This window comes from Phoca vitulina, unplaced genomic scaffold (genome assembly GCF_004348235.1).
Source record: "Phoca vitulina isolate PV1807 unplaced genomic scaffold, GSC_HSeal_1.0 scaffold51, whole genome shotgun sequence".
Classification (NCBI taxonomy): domain Eukaryota; kingdom Metazoa; phylum Chordata; class Mammalia; order Carnivora; family Phocidae; genus Phoca; species Phoca vitulina.
The window spans coordinates 2,493,733-2,511,429 of NW_022589754.1; the positions used below are offsets into that span (position 1 = coordinate 2,493,733).

The 17,697-nt window shown below is 33.0% G+C and overlaps 1 protein-coding gene across 3 annotated transcripts in view; it reads left to right on the forward strand.

Moving 5' to 3' along the window:
- The window catches only part of RPS6KA6 (ribosomal protein S6 kinase A6), a 200,487-nt gene that overhangs the window by 79,557 nt on the left and 103,233 nt on the right, over window positions 1-17,697 (forward strand). For all 3 annotated transcript variants that reach the window (XM_032387854.1, XM_032387856.1, XM_032387855.1), the window contains exons 3-6: window positions 467-583; window positions 11,068-11,149; window positions 11,807-11,887; window positions 13,354-13,433. In XM_032387854.1, coding sequence (XP_032243745.1) covers window positions 467-583; window positions 11,068-11,149; window positions 11,807-11,887; window positions 13,354-13,433 — 360 coding nt within the window. The remainder of the gene's footprint in view (window positions 1-466; window positions 584-11,067; window positions 11,150-11,806; window positions 11,888-13,353; window positions 13,434-17,697) is intronic.

Consider the following 17,697-nt stretch of genomic DNA (forward strand, 5'->3'; position numbering starts at 1 on the left):
GCCACCTCATAATTCATACTCCAGGGAGGGTCTTTTGTTTTGTTTTTTAAGTAGGCTCTACACCCAATGTGGGCCTTGAACTCATGACCCTGAGATCAAATCACATGCTCTACAAACATTAAGAATTGCATGCTCAACCGACTGAGCCGGTCAGGCACCCCTCCAGTGAGGGCCTTAAAACTGTTAGTTTTTGATGTTTTTCTTTTGTCACTACCTAGTTGGAAGGGAATCCTGAAGCATAGATTTTATGTGCTTATATTTACATGCAGTTATATAATAGGGGTGGTGGTGTATCTCTATGTGTTAGAAAATAGGGAAGTGAATATACTAGTAGCTCATAAAACTCTGTGTTAAGGTGAAAGGGTTCGATAGTCAGTTAATTTCTGGTGTGATTTCTGGTTCTAAATTGAGCTAATCATTAGATGTTGCAACTGGATTTGAGTGTTATTTGGATTTCTTTTTACAGGATGAAGGTGTTGTTAAAGAAATCCCTATTACTCATCATGTTAAGGAAGGATATGAGAAGGCCGATCCTGCACAGTTTGAGTTGCTCAAGGTTCTTGGTCAGGGATCCTTTGGAAAGGTAATAAATGTTTTATTCCACATTTTTTTCTCTTCTGAACATTTAGCCAAAATAATATACATATAGATAGAAATTTGGAAAATATGCCATTTCTAAATTTGTCAAAGGATACACACAAAGGTAACTCTCTAATTTTACTCTTTTTATTTCTGTTGTACTTTTAGTCCCATTTCTTTATACTTATGTATAATAATCAGTGTTTTCCAGTACCATGGGTTCACTCATTTTTTAGGACAAAATATAGGATGCTATTTATTAACTGCCTAAATCAAAGTAGTTTGATTTTTTTTTAAAAGTCTTCCTTTTTTCTCTATTCATATGCTGGCATGATCGCAGCTTGCTCTTTCCTAGTGATTTTATCTATATTCCTTAGCTCTATCACAAATGTCAGAATGTATTACCAATTCATATATGAGTGCATGAATTCACCTATTATCTGTTAAAGCAGTATGTATATAAATTACAGCAGGGGCAGGTACTGGGTGACATATGGATGATGTGAAACTCCTGCCTTCAAGGAGCTTAAATTTCAAGGGAGAGAGCAAAATTGAGAAAGATTAACTCTGAAATCACTGAAACTGTTTATTAAGTGCTTACTGCCATAAGATTCTCAGAAGTGTGTAGGTCTGGTTCTTGACGTTTGTACAGCTAATAACATCCAAGACATGAAAGTTACTGTACACACACAGTAATTAACAGCCCTTAAGAAAACAACAACAACAACAACAATGTAAGGGGAGAAAGATAAAGTGAAGCTACTAATTTGAGGGTGTCTAATATTTAGTTTCAAAAGGGAAAAGTGGGGTAACTGAATGGTGATTATTATGATCTGAATCATTTTAAAAGAAAGATATTTATTGAACACCCAGTATGTGCACATTTATAAAAGCAGTATTAGTGAATATAAAATTGACATTGTCTTAAAGTAATCTGATATCTATGTGGTATAGAATGTAACATATTAAATACAGAGAAATGTTTTCAGGTCACAACAAAGACAAACTATGGTAGATTATGGTTTGATAGTAAATTGGTACAGGAGGTATATGAAGACAAGGAGATAAGACCTGAATACTTGTACTGGGGAGAATAAAACTTTAAAAGATTGTGTGTGTGGGGTGTGCTTATAGAACTGACCTGTAGAGTAGGCATGTGCATTCTGCATACCTATATGTTTTTTTCAAATTTCTTAAAATACAATATTCTCTTAATTATTTTACATTGTATTTTTATGATGTTAATTTTAGAGGAACAGAGATGCAGTTCTTTTATATCCCAAATGTATAAATGCTTAAATATCAACTTTAAAATTTCACCAGGCAAACATTTCAAGCCATTAAAATCATTGCTTTTTCATTTGATGTATATATCTATTCATATATATATTTATTTATATCCAGCTTTGCTCCAGAAATGATTTAAGGTTTTCATAGATGAATACCAAATAAAATAAAGTTAAAAATAAGTTGAGATGATTACAGCAGGAAAGATTAGATGAAGCCAGTGATATAATCTTGTTGTTTACAAATGACATAAAAGCCTATGAGTCTCCTAGAAGTGGGACCAAAATGAAGACTTAAAATTTCTGGCAGCCATTATAAAGAAGTTGATACTTTTAATTGCATGATTATGACAGTATCTTTAAGGTTGTAAACAGATCTAACAGACCAGAACAATTTTTTTTTTCTCATGGGGATTCATAGACTACAATATAACATAATGTAATGTCTTCAATAACATCTTCACATTAAATATAGCAACATGTGGACAAGTTGTCAATGTAGTCCTTAAATTCAGGAAATACTCAGCTTTGTGCAGGAACTTCAGTTTAGCAAGGATATCATAGAAGACTTTTTAAAATTTGTAATACTAAAATACAAAGTAATGATCTTCATGCAGTTCATCAACCAAAGAAATATTAAGGAGGTGGCTTATTTTTTTTTTCCTAGGATGTGAACCTACATGCTTGTTAGTACTACAACATTTGCATGGACATTGGGTAGATGTGACTTGTTATATGCTGAACCTATGCAGGAATTTGGCCAAAGCTGCAAATCAAAGTGTAGGAGAAATTCCAAGAAACTTTGGGCTGCGGCCTTATTTAGTTGTCTGCAAAAGTTCCATTGTTAAAATGCAATAAATAGAATTATGGCCTATATAAAGCCTTGCAATTAGATATTTTTGTAGCATATTTAATAGGGGAAAACACTATTAAAATCATTTTAAAGTTGTATTTCAAAGAAGCTTGCATTATCTCATGAAATAAGCATATAAAATTCTGTACTGAACACAACAAGTATAATGCTATTAATGATCATTAATATATGGATTGAAATGTAGTATACCAAACAGCTTATATTAATTATTTTAAAACACATCAAATAAAACACATGAAAATATGTCTGAAATTGTCAGACTAGCTTTCCTTGTATTTCACATGCCAAATAATATTTATACAACACATACCTTTTAACATTCGTGGATTATAATTTTTTTACTTATGTGATAATACAGTATAGGACTTAAAAATGAAATTTTTAAAAGATTTATTTATTTGAGAGAGAGAGAGCACATGCACGTGCATGCACACAAGTGGAGGGAGGGGAAGAGGGAGAGAATTTCAAGCAGACTCCCTGCTGACTGCAGAGCCAGACCCAGAGCTCGATCCCACCACCCATGAGATCGTGACCTGAGCTGAAACCAAGTCAGATGCTCAACTGAATGAGCCACCCAGCTGCCCCTAAAAATGAATTTTTGAAAATACTAAACCCTTGCCCTCTTGAGTCATTTTCAAGAGATAGTTTTATAAATGTTTACATCTTAAAATTTCTTACAGTTTTTTCTCTTCAATCAATGTTAAAGCTGTGTGATCTTTAAGTTCACGTGAACAAATACTTATGGAGTACTTATTAATGGAAAGTATAGAAGTCCATGTGACCAAAAGAGGTATATTGGAGTAACTCACTCACTCATTTCTGAACTGTTTCCAAGAATTGGATTAGTGTGACTGAAAAGAAACCTCTTTGAACAAGATAGATATGTTTTTAGATACAGTAGTTTGAAGCCATGCAACTTCTTCTATAGTTGATCATGGGAAGAGAGCAGAGAGGATATTTTCTTATGCTAGTTCAGTCCATCTAAGATCTGAAAAGAACAAATCAGGTGATGAACAAATAAACAATTATTTCTCTAGACTATAAATGATGGCTTCTATTAGATGCCATATTAGGATACTAGTGAGTATTAGAAGAGCTAGGGAAAAAGTGATTGCTTTGTGCAAGTGTCTTCCTGAAAGTCTGGACCATTTTTTTTTCTTTCTTCTTTGCTTCTTTTTGCCCTCTATATTCCATTCTTTTCATCCCTACTAAGGGCTGTGTTTTAGAACAGTAGTTCTCAATGTGTGGTCTGTCTACTCTTGGGCATCCATAAGACACTTTCATGGGGTCCTCAAGGTCAAAACTATTTTATAATAATACTAAGATACTATTTGTAAAACTTCTGACACCTTGGCACAACCAAAGCAGTGACTACAAATTATGTCAGTAGTCATTGTACTCATTGCTACATACTTGGCAGTTTAAAAAAATGCAAGTTTTACTTCAAAATGTCCTTGATGAGGTGTTAACAATTATTAAATTTCTCAAATCCCAACCCTTGAGTACACTTCTTTTTAATGTGGTGTGATGAAATGAGAAGTACATATAAAGAACTTTAGCTGTATACCAGAAGCTGCATACCATCAAAACAAAGCACTTGTGTGATTTTTTGAGTTGTAAGCTGAACTAGCCACTTTTTCCATAGAACACCATTTTACTTGAAAGAATGATTGACAGGGAACCTGGGTGGTTCAGTCGGTTAAGCGTCTGCCTTCGGCTCAGGTCATGATCTCAGGGTCCTGGGATCGAGTCCCACGATAGGCTCTCTGCTCAGTGGGGAGATTGCTTCTCTCTCTCTCACTCTCCCTTTATGCTCTTCCTCTCTCTCTCTCTCTCTCTCTCAAATAAGTAAAATCTTTAAAAAAAAGAATGATTGACAAACTATGGTTACTTAAACTTGGGTATTTGGTAGATGTTTCCTCAAAAATGAATGGAAGGGATCCTGTTATTTCATGGAAACAACTGACAATATTTTTGTCAGTGATAAAATTTGAGCTTTGAAGCAAAAAATTAGCTTTGGAAAATTTTTATTTGACACTGTGAGCTTGACATCTTAATACTCAAAAAACTTTTCTGATGAGATCACTGCTATTCAACATTTGGAAGATTTGCATAACTCAGTGAAGCAATATTTTTGAGATTACCAACACTGATATCAAATCAGATAGTACAAAATCCATTCAAAGTGTAAGGTAGACCAATGGATTATTATGTAACAGAATATGGACAGTTAATTTATATGGTTTCAGATTCTCTATTGTAACCAACCTTTAAGAAACTGACACTTTTTAAGTTCTTCTGTCATATGAAAGAAGAATAAGCACAATTATATGAAAAAGCTATTAAAATACTCCTCCCTTTTCTGTATACATATCTGTGTGAGGCCTGATTTTCTTTCTCTACTTCAAGCGAAACAACTTAATTGCAACAGATTGAATGTAGAAGCAGATACAAGAATCCAACTCTTTTCTGTTAAGTCAGGTATTAGAGATTTGCAAAAATGTTTATTATTGTCACTTTTCACATTTTTTTTTTTGCTTTGGAAAATATAGTTATCTTTAGAAAAATATTTATGTTCACATGTAACAAGTTTATTATTTTTAATGAATCAATACATAGATGTTTTTCTCTGTTTTAATTTCTTCTTTTTAAAAGATTTTATTTATTTATTTGAGAGAGAAAGTACAAGCTGGGGAGAGAGGCAGAGGGAGAGGGAGAAGCAGACTCCCTGCTGAGCAGGGAGCCTGATGTGGGGCTCGATCCCAGGACCCTGGGATCATGACCTGAGCCAAAGGCAGATGCTTAACCAACTGAGCCACCCAGGCCCCTCTCTGTTTTAATTTCTAATATGGTAAATATCAATAGATATTACCCACAAAAAACTCCAAAAACTCTTTGGAGTCTTCACTAATTTTTAAGATTGTAAAAAATTCCTGAGACCAAAAGGATTGAGAACTGCTTTCCTTTATGAGTCTGATAAAAATAGTTCTCCTCCTTGTGGTGGAGTCATCATTCATGAAATGACTTCACTCCTTTTATTGTCGTTATATTGGTCACATGATATTGATTAGGAAAAAGGAAACTGGGTATCTGAAACTTATGAGTCTGGTGCTTAGGGTTAATGCCATTTGTTTAGCTGAAGCTTTGTGTGTGTGTGTGTGTGTGTGTGTTGTGGCAATTCAATTAATCTGATTTTTTTCTTTTTTTAAAGTTTTTATTTTGATTCCAGTTAGTTAAAATATAGTGTAATATTAGATTCTGGTGTACAATGTAGTAATTCAACACTCCCTTACAATACCTGGTGCTCATTACAAGTGCACTCCTTAATCCCCATCACCTATTTTACCCATCCTCCCACCCACCTCCCCTCTGGTAACCATCAGTTTGTTCTCTATATTTAAGAGTCTGTTTCTTGGTTTGCCTCTCTTTTTTTTCCATTTGCTTGTTTATGTTGTTTCTTAAGTTCCATCTCTTAGTGAAGTCATATGGTATTTGTCTTTCTCTGACAGACTAATTTTACTAAGAATACTACTCTCTAGCTTCTTCCATGTCCTTGCAAATGGCAAGACTTCATTCTTTTTAATGGCTGCATAATATTCCATGGTGTTTGTGTGTGTGTGTGTGTGTGTGTGTGTGCGTGTGTATCAAATCTTTTTTTTCACATCTAAGATTAGGGTTTGGTTTAGGGCCAGAATAAGGGTTAGGATTAGGGCCTATTATCCTGCAGTTCAATGACCTCTCCAGGGAGGTAACTTTAGGGTTAAGGTTAGGGCATGGTTGGGGTTAGGGGTTAGGGTTAGTGTTTGGGTTAGTGTTAGGTTTTCACTTAGAATAATACTCTCTACCTTGATCCACGTCTTTGCAAATTGTAAGATTTCATTTTTTATGGCTGAGTAATATTCCATTGTATCTATGAACCAAATTTTCTTTTTCCTCAGATCAAGGATTATGGTTCAGTTTAAGACTAATGTAAGGGCTAGGGTTAGAGTTGGGCCTAGGGTGAGGGAATGTGCCTATTATCTTGCAGTTCAGAGACCTCTCCAGAGTGATCTGTTTAGGATTAGAGTTAGGGTTGGGGTTTAGTGGTTAGCAGTTAGGGGTTAGGGTTTCAGTTAGGATTAGATTTAGAGCTAGGGTTATGGTTAGAATGAGGCTATGTCCCTCCTTTCCTGCAGTTCAGATACCTCTCCAGAGGTTAGGTTTAAGGTTAGAACTAGTTTAGTGGTAGAGTTTAGTAGTTATTGGTAAGGGATAGAGTTAGGTATAGGCACAGGGCTAAGGTTAGGTTTAGGGTTTGTTTTGGCATCCTGCATTTCAGAGACCTCTCCAGAGAAGAACCTCAAACTTCTTTAGGGGTGAGAATAACGAATAAACAAGGGTGCCATCCACGGAGTGAGGTAAAGAGGGGACTTGGTGTTCTAGATACTTTTTTAGTGGAAATTCAATTGGTCATTCTGTTTTTTGTTCCTTTTGGGTCTTTTTACCTCAAGTTTTTTATTTAAATTCCTGTTAGTTAACATACAGTGTGATATCAGTTTCAGGTGTAGAATTTACTGATTCAAACTTACATACAACACCCAGTGCTCAGCACAACAAATGCCCTCCTTAATCCCTGTCACCTATTTAACCTATTCCCCTCTCCACCTCCCCTCTGGTAATCAGCACTTTGGTCTCTATTGTTTAAGAGTCTGTTTCTTGATTTTTCTTTCTTTTTCCCCCTCTATTTCCATTTGTTTTATGTCTTAAATTCCACTTATGAGTGAAGTCATATGTTTTTTTTTCTTACTCTAACTTATTTCGCTTAGCATAATACTCCCTAGCTCCATCCACATCGTTGCAAATGGCCAGATTTCATTTGGTTTTATGGCTGAGTAATAATCCACTGTATGTACATACCACCTCTTCTTTATCCATTCATCAGTTGATGGACATTTGGGCTCTTTCCTTAATTTGGCTATTGTTGATAGTGCTGCTATAAATATTGGGGTACATGTATCACTTCAAATCAGTACTTTTTTATCCTTTAGGTAAATACCTAGTAGTGCAATTGCTGGATCATTCTATTTTTAACCTTTAACTGGAGGTTCTATTTTTAACTTTTTGATGAACATCCATACTCTTTTTCAGAGTGGCTGCACCAGTTTGTGTTCCCACCAACAGTGTAAGAGGGTTCCTCTTTCTCCAAATCCTTGACAGCATCTGTTTCCTGTGTTGTTAATTTTAGCCAATCTGACTGGTGTGAGGGGATGTCTCATTGTAGTATTGATTTGTCTTTCTCTGATGATGAGTGATGTTGAGCATTTTTTTCATGTATCTGTTGGCCATCTAGATGTGTTTTTTGGAAAAATGTTTATTCATGTCTTCTGCCCATTTCTTAACTGGATTATATCTTTTTTGGGTGTTGATTTTTATAAGTTGGTTATATACTTTGGATACTATCCCTTACAAATATCTTTTCCATTTTATTGGTTGCCTTTTAGTTTTGTTGTTTCCTTCACTATGCAGAAACTTTTTATTTTGATGAAGTCTCAACAGTTTATTTTTGCTTTTGTTTCCCTTGCCTCAGGAGACATATCTAGTAAGAAGTTGCTATGGATAATGTCAAAGAGGTTACTGCCCATGTTCTCCTCTAGGATTTTGATGGTTTCCTGTCTCATATTTAGGTCTTTCATCCATTTTGAATTTATTTTTGTGTATGGTGTAAGAAAGTAGTCCAGTTTCATTCTTATGCATGCTATTGTCCAATTTTCCCAATACCATTTGTTGAAGAGATTGTCTTTTTTTTCCATTAGATATTCCTTCCTGATTTGTGGAAGATTAATTGATCATAGAGTTGTTGGTTCATTTCTGGATTTTCTATTCTGTTCCATTGATCTATGTGTCTGTTTTTATCCCAGTACCATAAAGTCTTGATCGCTACAGCTTTGTAATGTAACTTGACAAAGTCCAGAATTGTGATGCCTCCAGCTTTGCTTTCCTTTTTCAAGATTCCTTTGGCTATTCAGGGTCTATTGTAGTTCCATACAAATTTTAGGACTATTTGTTCTAACTTTGTGAAAAATGCTGGTGGTATTTTGATAAAGACTGCATTAAATGTGTAGATTGCTTTGGGTAATATAGACATTTTAACAATATTTTTTCTTCCAATCCATGAGAATAAAATGTTTTCCATTTCATTGTGTCCTCTTTAATTTCTTTCATCAATGTTTCATAGTTTTCAGAGTAAGAGATCTTTACCTCTTTGGTTAGGTTTATTCCTAGGTATCTTATGGTTTTTAGTGCAATTGTAAATGGGATTGATTCCTTGATTTCTCTTTCTGCTGCTTCATTATTGGTGTGTAGATATGCAACAGTTTTCTATATTTTGATTTTGTATCCTACGACTCTACTGAACTTGTTTTTCTAGCATTTTTTTGGTGGAGCTTTTGGGCTCATGTCATCTGAAAATAATGAAAGTTTGAATTTTTTGCTGATTTGGATGCCTTTTTATTTCTTTGTGTTGTTTGATTCTTGTGGCCAGGACTCCCAGTCCTAAATTAAATAACAGTGGTGAGAGTGGATTCCTGTCTTGTTCCTGGCAGTAGATGAAAACTCTCAGTTTTTCCCCATTGAGGATGGTAATAGCTGTGGGTTTTTCATATATGACCTTTATGATTTTAAGGTATGTTCTTTTTAATCCTACCTTGTTGGGGGTTTTTATTATGAATGGATACTGTTCTTTGTCAAATGCTTTTTCTGCATCTTGAAATGATCACATTGTTTTTAACCTTTCTTTTATTAATGTTATATATCATATTGATTGATTTATGAATATTGAACCACCCTTGCCACCCAGGAATAAATCCCACTTGGTTGTGGTGAAAAAAAAATTTTTAAGATTTCGTTTTTAAGTAATCTCTACACCCAATGTGGGGCTTAAACTTACAACCCCGAAATCAAGGGTCACATGGTCTACCAACTGAGCAAGCCAAGCACTCCTGATTTTTTTTTTTTTTAGTCTGTTGTAGATTCCATTTGCTAGTATTCTAGTGAGAATTTTTGCATCTGTGTCTATCTGTGATATTGGCCTGTAGTTCTCTTTTTGTGGTGTCTTTATCTGGTTTTGGGATCAGGGTAATGCTGGCCTTATAGAATGAATTTGGAAGTTTTCCTTCCTTTTGTATTTTTTGGAATAGTTTGAGAAGCATACGTATTATATCTTCTTTAAATATTTATTAGAATTCACCTGTGAAGCCATCTGGTTCTGGACTTTGGGTTGTTGGGAGTTTTTTAATTACTGATTCAATTTCATTGTTGGTAATTGCTCTGTTCAAGTTTTCTACTTCTTGTTTTAGTTTTTGTAACTTATATGTTTCTAGGAACTTACCCATTTCTTCCAGATTGTCCAATTTGTTGGCAAAGTTTTTCATAATATTCTGTTATAATTGTTTATATTTCTGTGGTGTTGGTTGTTATTTCTCCTCTGTCATTTGTGATTTTTTTTTTTACTTGGGTCTTTTCTCTTCTCTTTTAGATAAGTCTGGCTAGAGGTTTATCAATTTTATTAATTTTTCAAGGAAGCAGCTCCTGGTTTCATTGATCTGTTCTACTGTGTTGTTGTTGTTGTTTTAGTTTCTGTAGCATTTATTTCACAGCAGTGAGCAAATTTTACTAATTTTTAAAAATGAAACAGCCCTTTACTAATAAATAACTCCTATAAAAGTTTATTCTATTCATATTTATTTTCATAACTGAAGCTTTTTAAAAACCACTTTTAATGAGTCATAATCTTAGTTTGAAAATATGAGGTAGTATTACTCAAGTTTTCTCAGTAATCTTAAAGAGTTTAATTTGTTTACTGTGATACTTTACCATCTTGATTGTTCAACCTGGCAGACAGGTATAATTGCCTCTGATTTCTTACTAGAAAATAAAATGCCTGGTACCTTCTAAAATGGACAAATAAGGAAGTAGAAATGAAGGTATCAAATTAGCAGTCATCACAATTCTTTGGTCTTTATTAAGGCAAGAAAAAGGTGCGTGGTTCTTAAAAGTAGTTCCCTTAGATCAAATTGCCTTTCATTATGTTGCTTATTTCATACATCACAAACTTCTTGAAGTCATGACCATGTCATCTATTTTAAAAATTTTCTTTCCTTACAGTAGTATGTATGATAGTGTGATTTACTAAATGAATGAAATTGAGGAAAAGTTAACTAAGAGTATAATTTATAGAGAAAAGTATATCTTTATAAAATTAGAGGAAATGCATGGACATATATGTGTGCTAATGTGTATAGCAAGAATGTCTTGAAATATGAATTTCACTTAAAAAAAATCCTCTGTTAGGTTTTTCTTGTTCGAAAGAAGACTGGTCCTGATGCTGGGCAGCTCTATGCAATGAAGGTGTTAAAAAAGGCTTCTTTAAAAGGTAGAAAATTACAAAGCTTATTAAGATAGAATTTGATAAAGCTTGTTTTAAGAAATATGCTGTGTATTGTTTGTATAAGTTGAGTAGACTCAGATTCCTTTAAACATTAGTAAGTTTTCTAGCCTGTAAGTGATATTTCTAGGTTTGATATTGGCATATGCTCTAATTTAGTTAGACTGTACCCTGGTAAAAATTTAATTGTATAAAAAGTGACGCATTTTATTTAATATAAAGTGGACTTATTTTAGTAAGCTATATTCTTTTAAGATTCTTATTTTTTTTTCTGTTTCATCTTTGTTGATTTTGCATATTGAAAAAGCACAACCACCTGGATACACTTACACCATCTTCTAGGCTTTGATAGCAGTAACACTGTGCTCAGTTTTAATCATTGAACTCATTTGAAAATTGGAGACCAATACATAATAAATATATATTATCCAAATACCTACTTAATGTCACTTTAATCCATCTAGATCTAAACTGAATTTGTTGGCTTTCTAAGAATATGGTAATTACTGTCTAGAAATATATAGATTGCAAATTTAAGCACTTACACACTTATATTTTCATATTTTTGTTTGGTGAATTATTGATGGATCTCTACTGAAATTTTATATAGAAGAGTAATATATTCTACCTTTCTATAATTTTTAGTTCGAGACAGAGTTCGGACAAAGATGGAAAGGGATATACTGGTGGAAGTAAATCATCCATTTATTGTCAAATTACACTATGGTATGTCATGTTTGTTTGTTTTAATTTATGGAATTAGAGAATTAAGATTTCCCTTCAAACAATAACATAACAGGAAATAAATACTTCAAAATTATTTAATACATTCAACTATGTAAAATATATTTATCTGAAATAAGAATAAGAATCAATATCCAATTTTGAATTGTATTTTCTTTATCTGTTGGTTAATTTGTCTAAGGTAATAAGATAGTGTCTTCTGATTACTTGTCTGGTAGTATTTCTTTACTCCGCTAGGCTGTACCTTTAATGATCTGAGGCTATAAACTGTGATAATTTATTCAAAACATCTGATGTTTGGATGTGTTCCTCTTACATGTTCATAATGAGCTTATTAATTTATTTCCTAGCTGTATTGAAGAGGACCATGTAGTTATATTAGTCCATTTGAGTTATTCTTTCTTTTATTTGGGGGAAGAGGAATACCAAAAAGAAGCAGTAAATATAATGGAAAGAACATGAGTTTGGAGTCACACAGTGCTGAGTTTGAATCATGGCTCCATTGATAATTTATGGATACATGAGATTGTGCAGTTTGGCTTTCCTGGAGAATTCAAAGATATATACATCATTAAATCACTGATATAGTCTCTGATATCACTAAGTTTTCAAGATTTAAAAAAGTAGCAGCTATTGATTTTATTCTTAGGAAATTTTGAAAAATAATGCATTAAAGTATATACTAAATTATTTTTAAAAATCCTCAAAAAATTCACACCCATTATTCTTTCACTCCTTGTTATCCTAAATGGAAAATAGTAATATCTAAAGTCCCACTTCCTTGAATCACCAAGAGTACATTACATTAATCAGTAAATACCAATTGGTGCAAAATGCTCTATTGAATGAAGTAGGCTCTAGAGGTGAAACAATCTCTGACTCAAAAAACTTCTAATCTATTGGAACGCAGACATGTAAACAAATTAATTGTACAAATAAAAATGGAGTAAGTGCCATAAGAGAGACATAAATAAGGAACAATGAGATCTCAAAAGTAGTAGCAAGTAATTCTTTTGGAGAAGAGGGTAAGGATGCTATGAAATTGTGAAAAGAGAGAAATCCTTAATAGAGGAAAGCTTGATGGAGGAGGTGGCATTTTTGTTGAGCTTGAAAGAATTAGTAGATTTTCAGTAGGTAGGGAGGTGGAGTTCAAGCAGTTTGGAGTAGAGCATGATGCACCATAAATCAGGACAACAATGGCGCTAGAAGTTTCTGTGTAAAACCACATGTAAAGTTGATTATGTTCTAGGAAGGGATTTATAGCTATTTCAGCACTAAGTTCAATTTTGAGATAGTTATCCATTGGACCATGTGAATAAATGCTTAATTCCTTTATAGTGTTTAATGATAAAACTCTAAACATATATATTAATTAAAAATTATACTAAGGTCGTTAAGGCTTTAAGATTCTGTTAATGTTCTGTTACTACATTCTAATTTATAATTAGCCTTTCAGACTGAAGGGAAGCTCTATTTAATACTGGATTTTCTCAGGGGAGGAGATGTCTTCACAAGATTATCCAAAGAGGTAGGTATCTGTAAATTTTTACTATATTTTATTGAAACAAAACTAAGAAAAATCATTTGTGTTCTGCTGATTAATTTTTTTCTATAGAAATTTTAAATAATTCTTCTGTTTATTTCACTGCATAGTATTTAGTTGATGTGCCAGTTAATGGCATTTTCTGTCTGCCTGTCATTTAGATCTCCTCAGTGTGCTACTCATTATTCCTTTAGGCACAAGATCAATATAAATAACTGGATGAAGTAGTAGGGGCAAGCCTAGGATTTTGGCTACTCAAGCTACCAAAATGCCTCTGGGAGTAGTGTTTACTTTATTCTGCAACAACTTTATGAAGGTATAACTGACATACAATGAATTACACATATTAGAGTACATACTTTGATAAAATTTGACATTTGTATATACCTGTGAAACCATCATCACAATCAAGATAATAAGCTTATCCGTCATCCCCAACCATTTTCTTGTGCCCCTTTGTAATGCCTCCCTTCCACCCTGCCCCTACTGAATCTGCTTTCTGTCATTGTTTGGTTTACATTTTCTAGGACTTTATATAAATGGAATCTTATAGTATCTATTCTTTTTTGTCTGGCTTATTTAACTCAGAATAATTATTTTGAGACTTAGCCGTGGTGTTGTATGTATCAGTGGTTCATTCACTTTTATTGCTGAATAGTATTCCACTGTATGGATACACCACCATTTGTTTATGCATTAACTTATTGATGGATATTTGGGTTATTTGCAGTTTTTGGATATTACTAATAAAGTTGCTACAAACATTCATGCACAAATAACTGTATGGACATATGTTTTCATTTTCATGGTTATGTTTTCATTTTTCATGATTAAATACTTAGGAGTATAATGTACTGGACTATTTGATAGGTATATGTTTTAACTTATTTTAAAGACCCTATCAAATTGTTTTCTAAGGTAGGATTATAATTTTTATCTTCCCACCAGCAGTGTATGAGAGTTTCAGTTGCTCCACATCCTTTCCAGCCCTTAATATGGTCAGTAGTCTTGTTTTGATTTTGGACATAAGTGTCTAGTGGCACCTTATTGTGGTTTTGAATTGCATAATCCTAATGACTAATGATGTTGAGCATCTCCTCATGTACTTATTTGGCATCTATTTATCTTCTTTGATAAAATGTCTGTTTAAATATTTGGCTCATTTTTTATTAAACTGTATGTTTTCTGAGTTTTGAGAGTATATATTTTGGATGGTAAGTCCTTTATCATATATGTTGTTTGCAAATACTTTCTCCTGGTCTGTGGTTTGTCTTTTCATTCTCTTTAATAGTCTTTCAAAAGCAGAAGTTCTTAATTTTGATGAATTCCAACTTAGAATTTTTTCTTTTATGAATTTGGTGTCCTATTTAAAGAATATTTGCCTAATCTCAGGTCACATAGATATTCTATATTTTCTAGACATTTTGTAATTTTAGGTTTTACATTTAAGTATATAATCCATTTTGAGTTTATTTTAGTGTATGGTGAGAGGTATGTGTTGAAGTCCTTTTCTTTTTTCTTTTTTTTTTTTTTTTTGCATATACATATCCCAGTGTTCTAGCATTGTGATTAAAAAAGTCTATGCTTTCTTCACTGAATCACCTTGCATTTTTGTTGGAAATCTATTGACCATATATGTGAAGGTCTATTTTTGGACATTTTATTTTGTTCAATGATCTATTTGTTTATCTTTATTTCACTACTTGTTTTCTTAATTACTATACCCTTAATTACTATACTATATGTCTTAAAGTAAGGTAGTACAAATCCTTGAGCTTTGCTCTTCTTTTTCTTTTTTTTTTTTTAAGATTTTATTTATTTATTTATTTGACAGAGAGAGGGAACACAAGCAGGGGGAGTGGGAGAGCGAGAAGCCTGCTTCCCGCTGAGCAGGGAGCCCAATGTGGGGCTCCATCGCAGGACCCTGAGATCATGACCTGAGCTGAAGGCAGAGGCTTAATGACTGAACCACCCAGGCGCCCCTTTGCTCTTCTTTTTCAAAGTTCTTTTGCCTCTTCTGGGTCCTTTGTATTTCCATATCAATTTTTAAATTAGCCTTTCACTTTCTACAAAAAAGCTTGCTGGGATTTTGATTGGGATTTCATTGAATCTATAGGTCAATTTGCAGATAATCGACATTTTCACAATATTGAATCTTCAATTCATGAATATGATTTTTTCTCCAGTTTTTGAGTCTCCTTTAATTTCTCTCAGCAGTGTCTTGTCATTTTCAGTGTATCGGTCTTCCACATTTTTTATCGGATTTATCTCTGAGTATTTCCTTTTTTAAAATGATGTAAATGGAATTGCTTTCTTATTAATTTCATTTTCAGGTTGGATGGAAATACAGTTGATTTTTGTTTTTTTTTTTGCATATTGAACTTGTATCCCAGAATTTAACTGAACTTACTTATTACACCTAATGGCTTTTTTTTTTTTTTTTTTGGTAGATTCCATAGAATTTTCTATTTATAACCTACAAACAAGGATTTTTTACTTTTTTTTCCTTTATAGACATCACTTATTTCTTTTATTTGTCTTTGTTGCACTGTCTTGACCCTCCAGTTCAGTGTTTTATAGAATTGGTAAGAGCAGACATTCTTGCCTTATCACAGGGGACAAACATCATTTTAGCATGAATTACAAAGTTCAGTATAGGTCTTTTTACATGTTCTTTATCTGGTTGTGAAAGTTCTCTTCTGTTACTAGTTTGTTGAATTTTTATCAGGTATGTACATTAGATTTTGTAATATTCTTTCAGTGCAATTATTGAGATACTGTGTTTTTTCTTCTTTAATCTTTTAATAGGTAAATTAAATTGATTGATTGTCAAATGTTGAAGCAGTCTTGCCTATGGATGAATCCCCCATGTAGACATGGTGTATTATGTTTTTTGCATATTGGTGGATGATATTTCCTAAATGTTTTTTCAGAATTTTTACATTTATTTTTGTGAGAGATATTTGATTATAGATTTCTTGTATTTTTTATGTCTAGTTTTAATGCCATAGCAATTCTGGTTTTATAGAATGAGTTGGGTAGTGTTTTCTCCTGTTCAATTTTCTAGAAGAATTCATTGTAAAATTGTCATTAAATGGTTGGTAGAATTCACCAGTGAAGCTATCTGGGCCTGAAGTTTTTTTAATAGAAAGGCATTTTAACTACAAATTCAATTTATTTAAGAGACTTGGAGGTATTCAGTTTATCTTTTATTTTTTGAGTGAGCTTTGGTATTTTGTGTCTTTTAAGGAATTTAACCATTTTAGTAAATTTATCAAATTCATTGACATGAAATTGTTCATAATAGTCCTTTACTATCTTTTTATAGCAGTAGAATCATTAGTGATATTTGTATCATTCCTGATGTTGGTATTTTGTATCTTCTCTCTTTTTTATTTTTTATTTCCCCCACCCATCAACCATCCTCCCACAGGCAGCCACCACTCTGTTCTCTATATCCATGACTTTTATTTTATTTATTTGTTTTATTTTTTAGATTACACATATAAGTGAGATAATATGGTATTTGTCATTCTCTGACTTATTTCACTTAGCATAACACATTCAGGGGCCACTCATTTTGTTACAAATGGCAAGATTTCCTTCTTTTATATGGCTAAATAATATTCCATTGTATATCTATGCTATATTTTCTTTATCCATTCATACATCAGTGGACACTTACATAATTTCCATATATGGCTATTGTAAATAATGCTGCAGTGAACATAGGGGCAGACATATCTTTTCAAATTAGTGTTTTTGTTTCCCTTGGATAAATATTTAGTCCTGGAATTCCTAAATCATATGGTAGTTCTATTTTTAACTTTTTGAGAAAACTTCATATACTGTTTTGCATACTAGCTGTACCAATTTACATCGCTAACAACAGTGCACAGGTGTTCCATTTTCTCCACATCCTCCTCAACACTTATTGTTTCTTGTCTTTTTGATGATAGCCTTTCTAACAGGTATGAGGTGATAACTCATCATGGGTTTGATTTGTATTTCCCTGATGATTAGTGATATCTCCTTTGAAAATATGTCTATTCAGATCCTCTGCTCTTTTTTTTTTTTTTTTTTTTTTTAATTGAATTGTTTGGTTGTTTTTCGTGATGAGTTGCAGGAGTTCTTTATATATTTTGGATAGTAACACCTTATCAGATCTGTGACTTGCAAATGTTTTCTTCCATTTCATACATTGCCTTTTCATTGCATTGATGTTTTTCTTTGCTGTGCAGAGACTTTT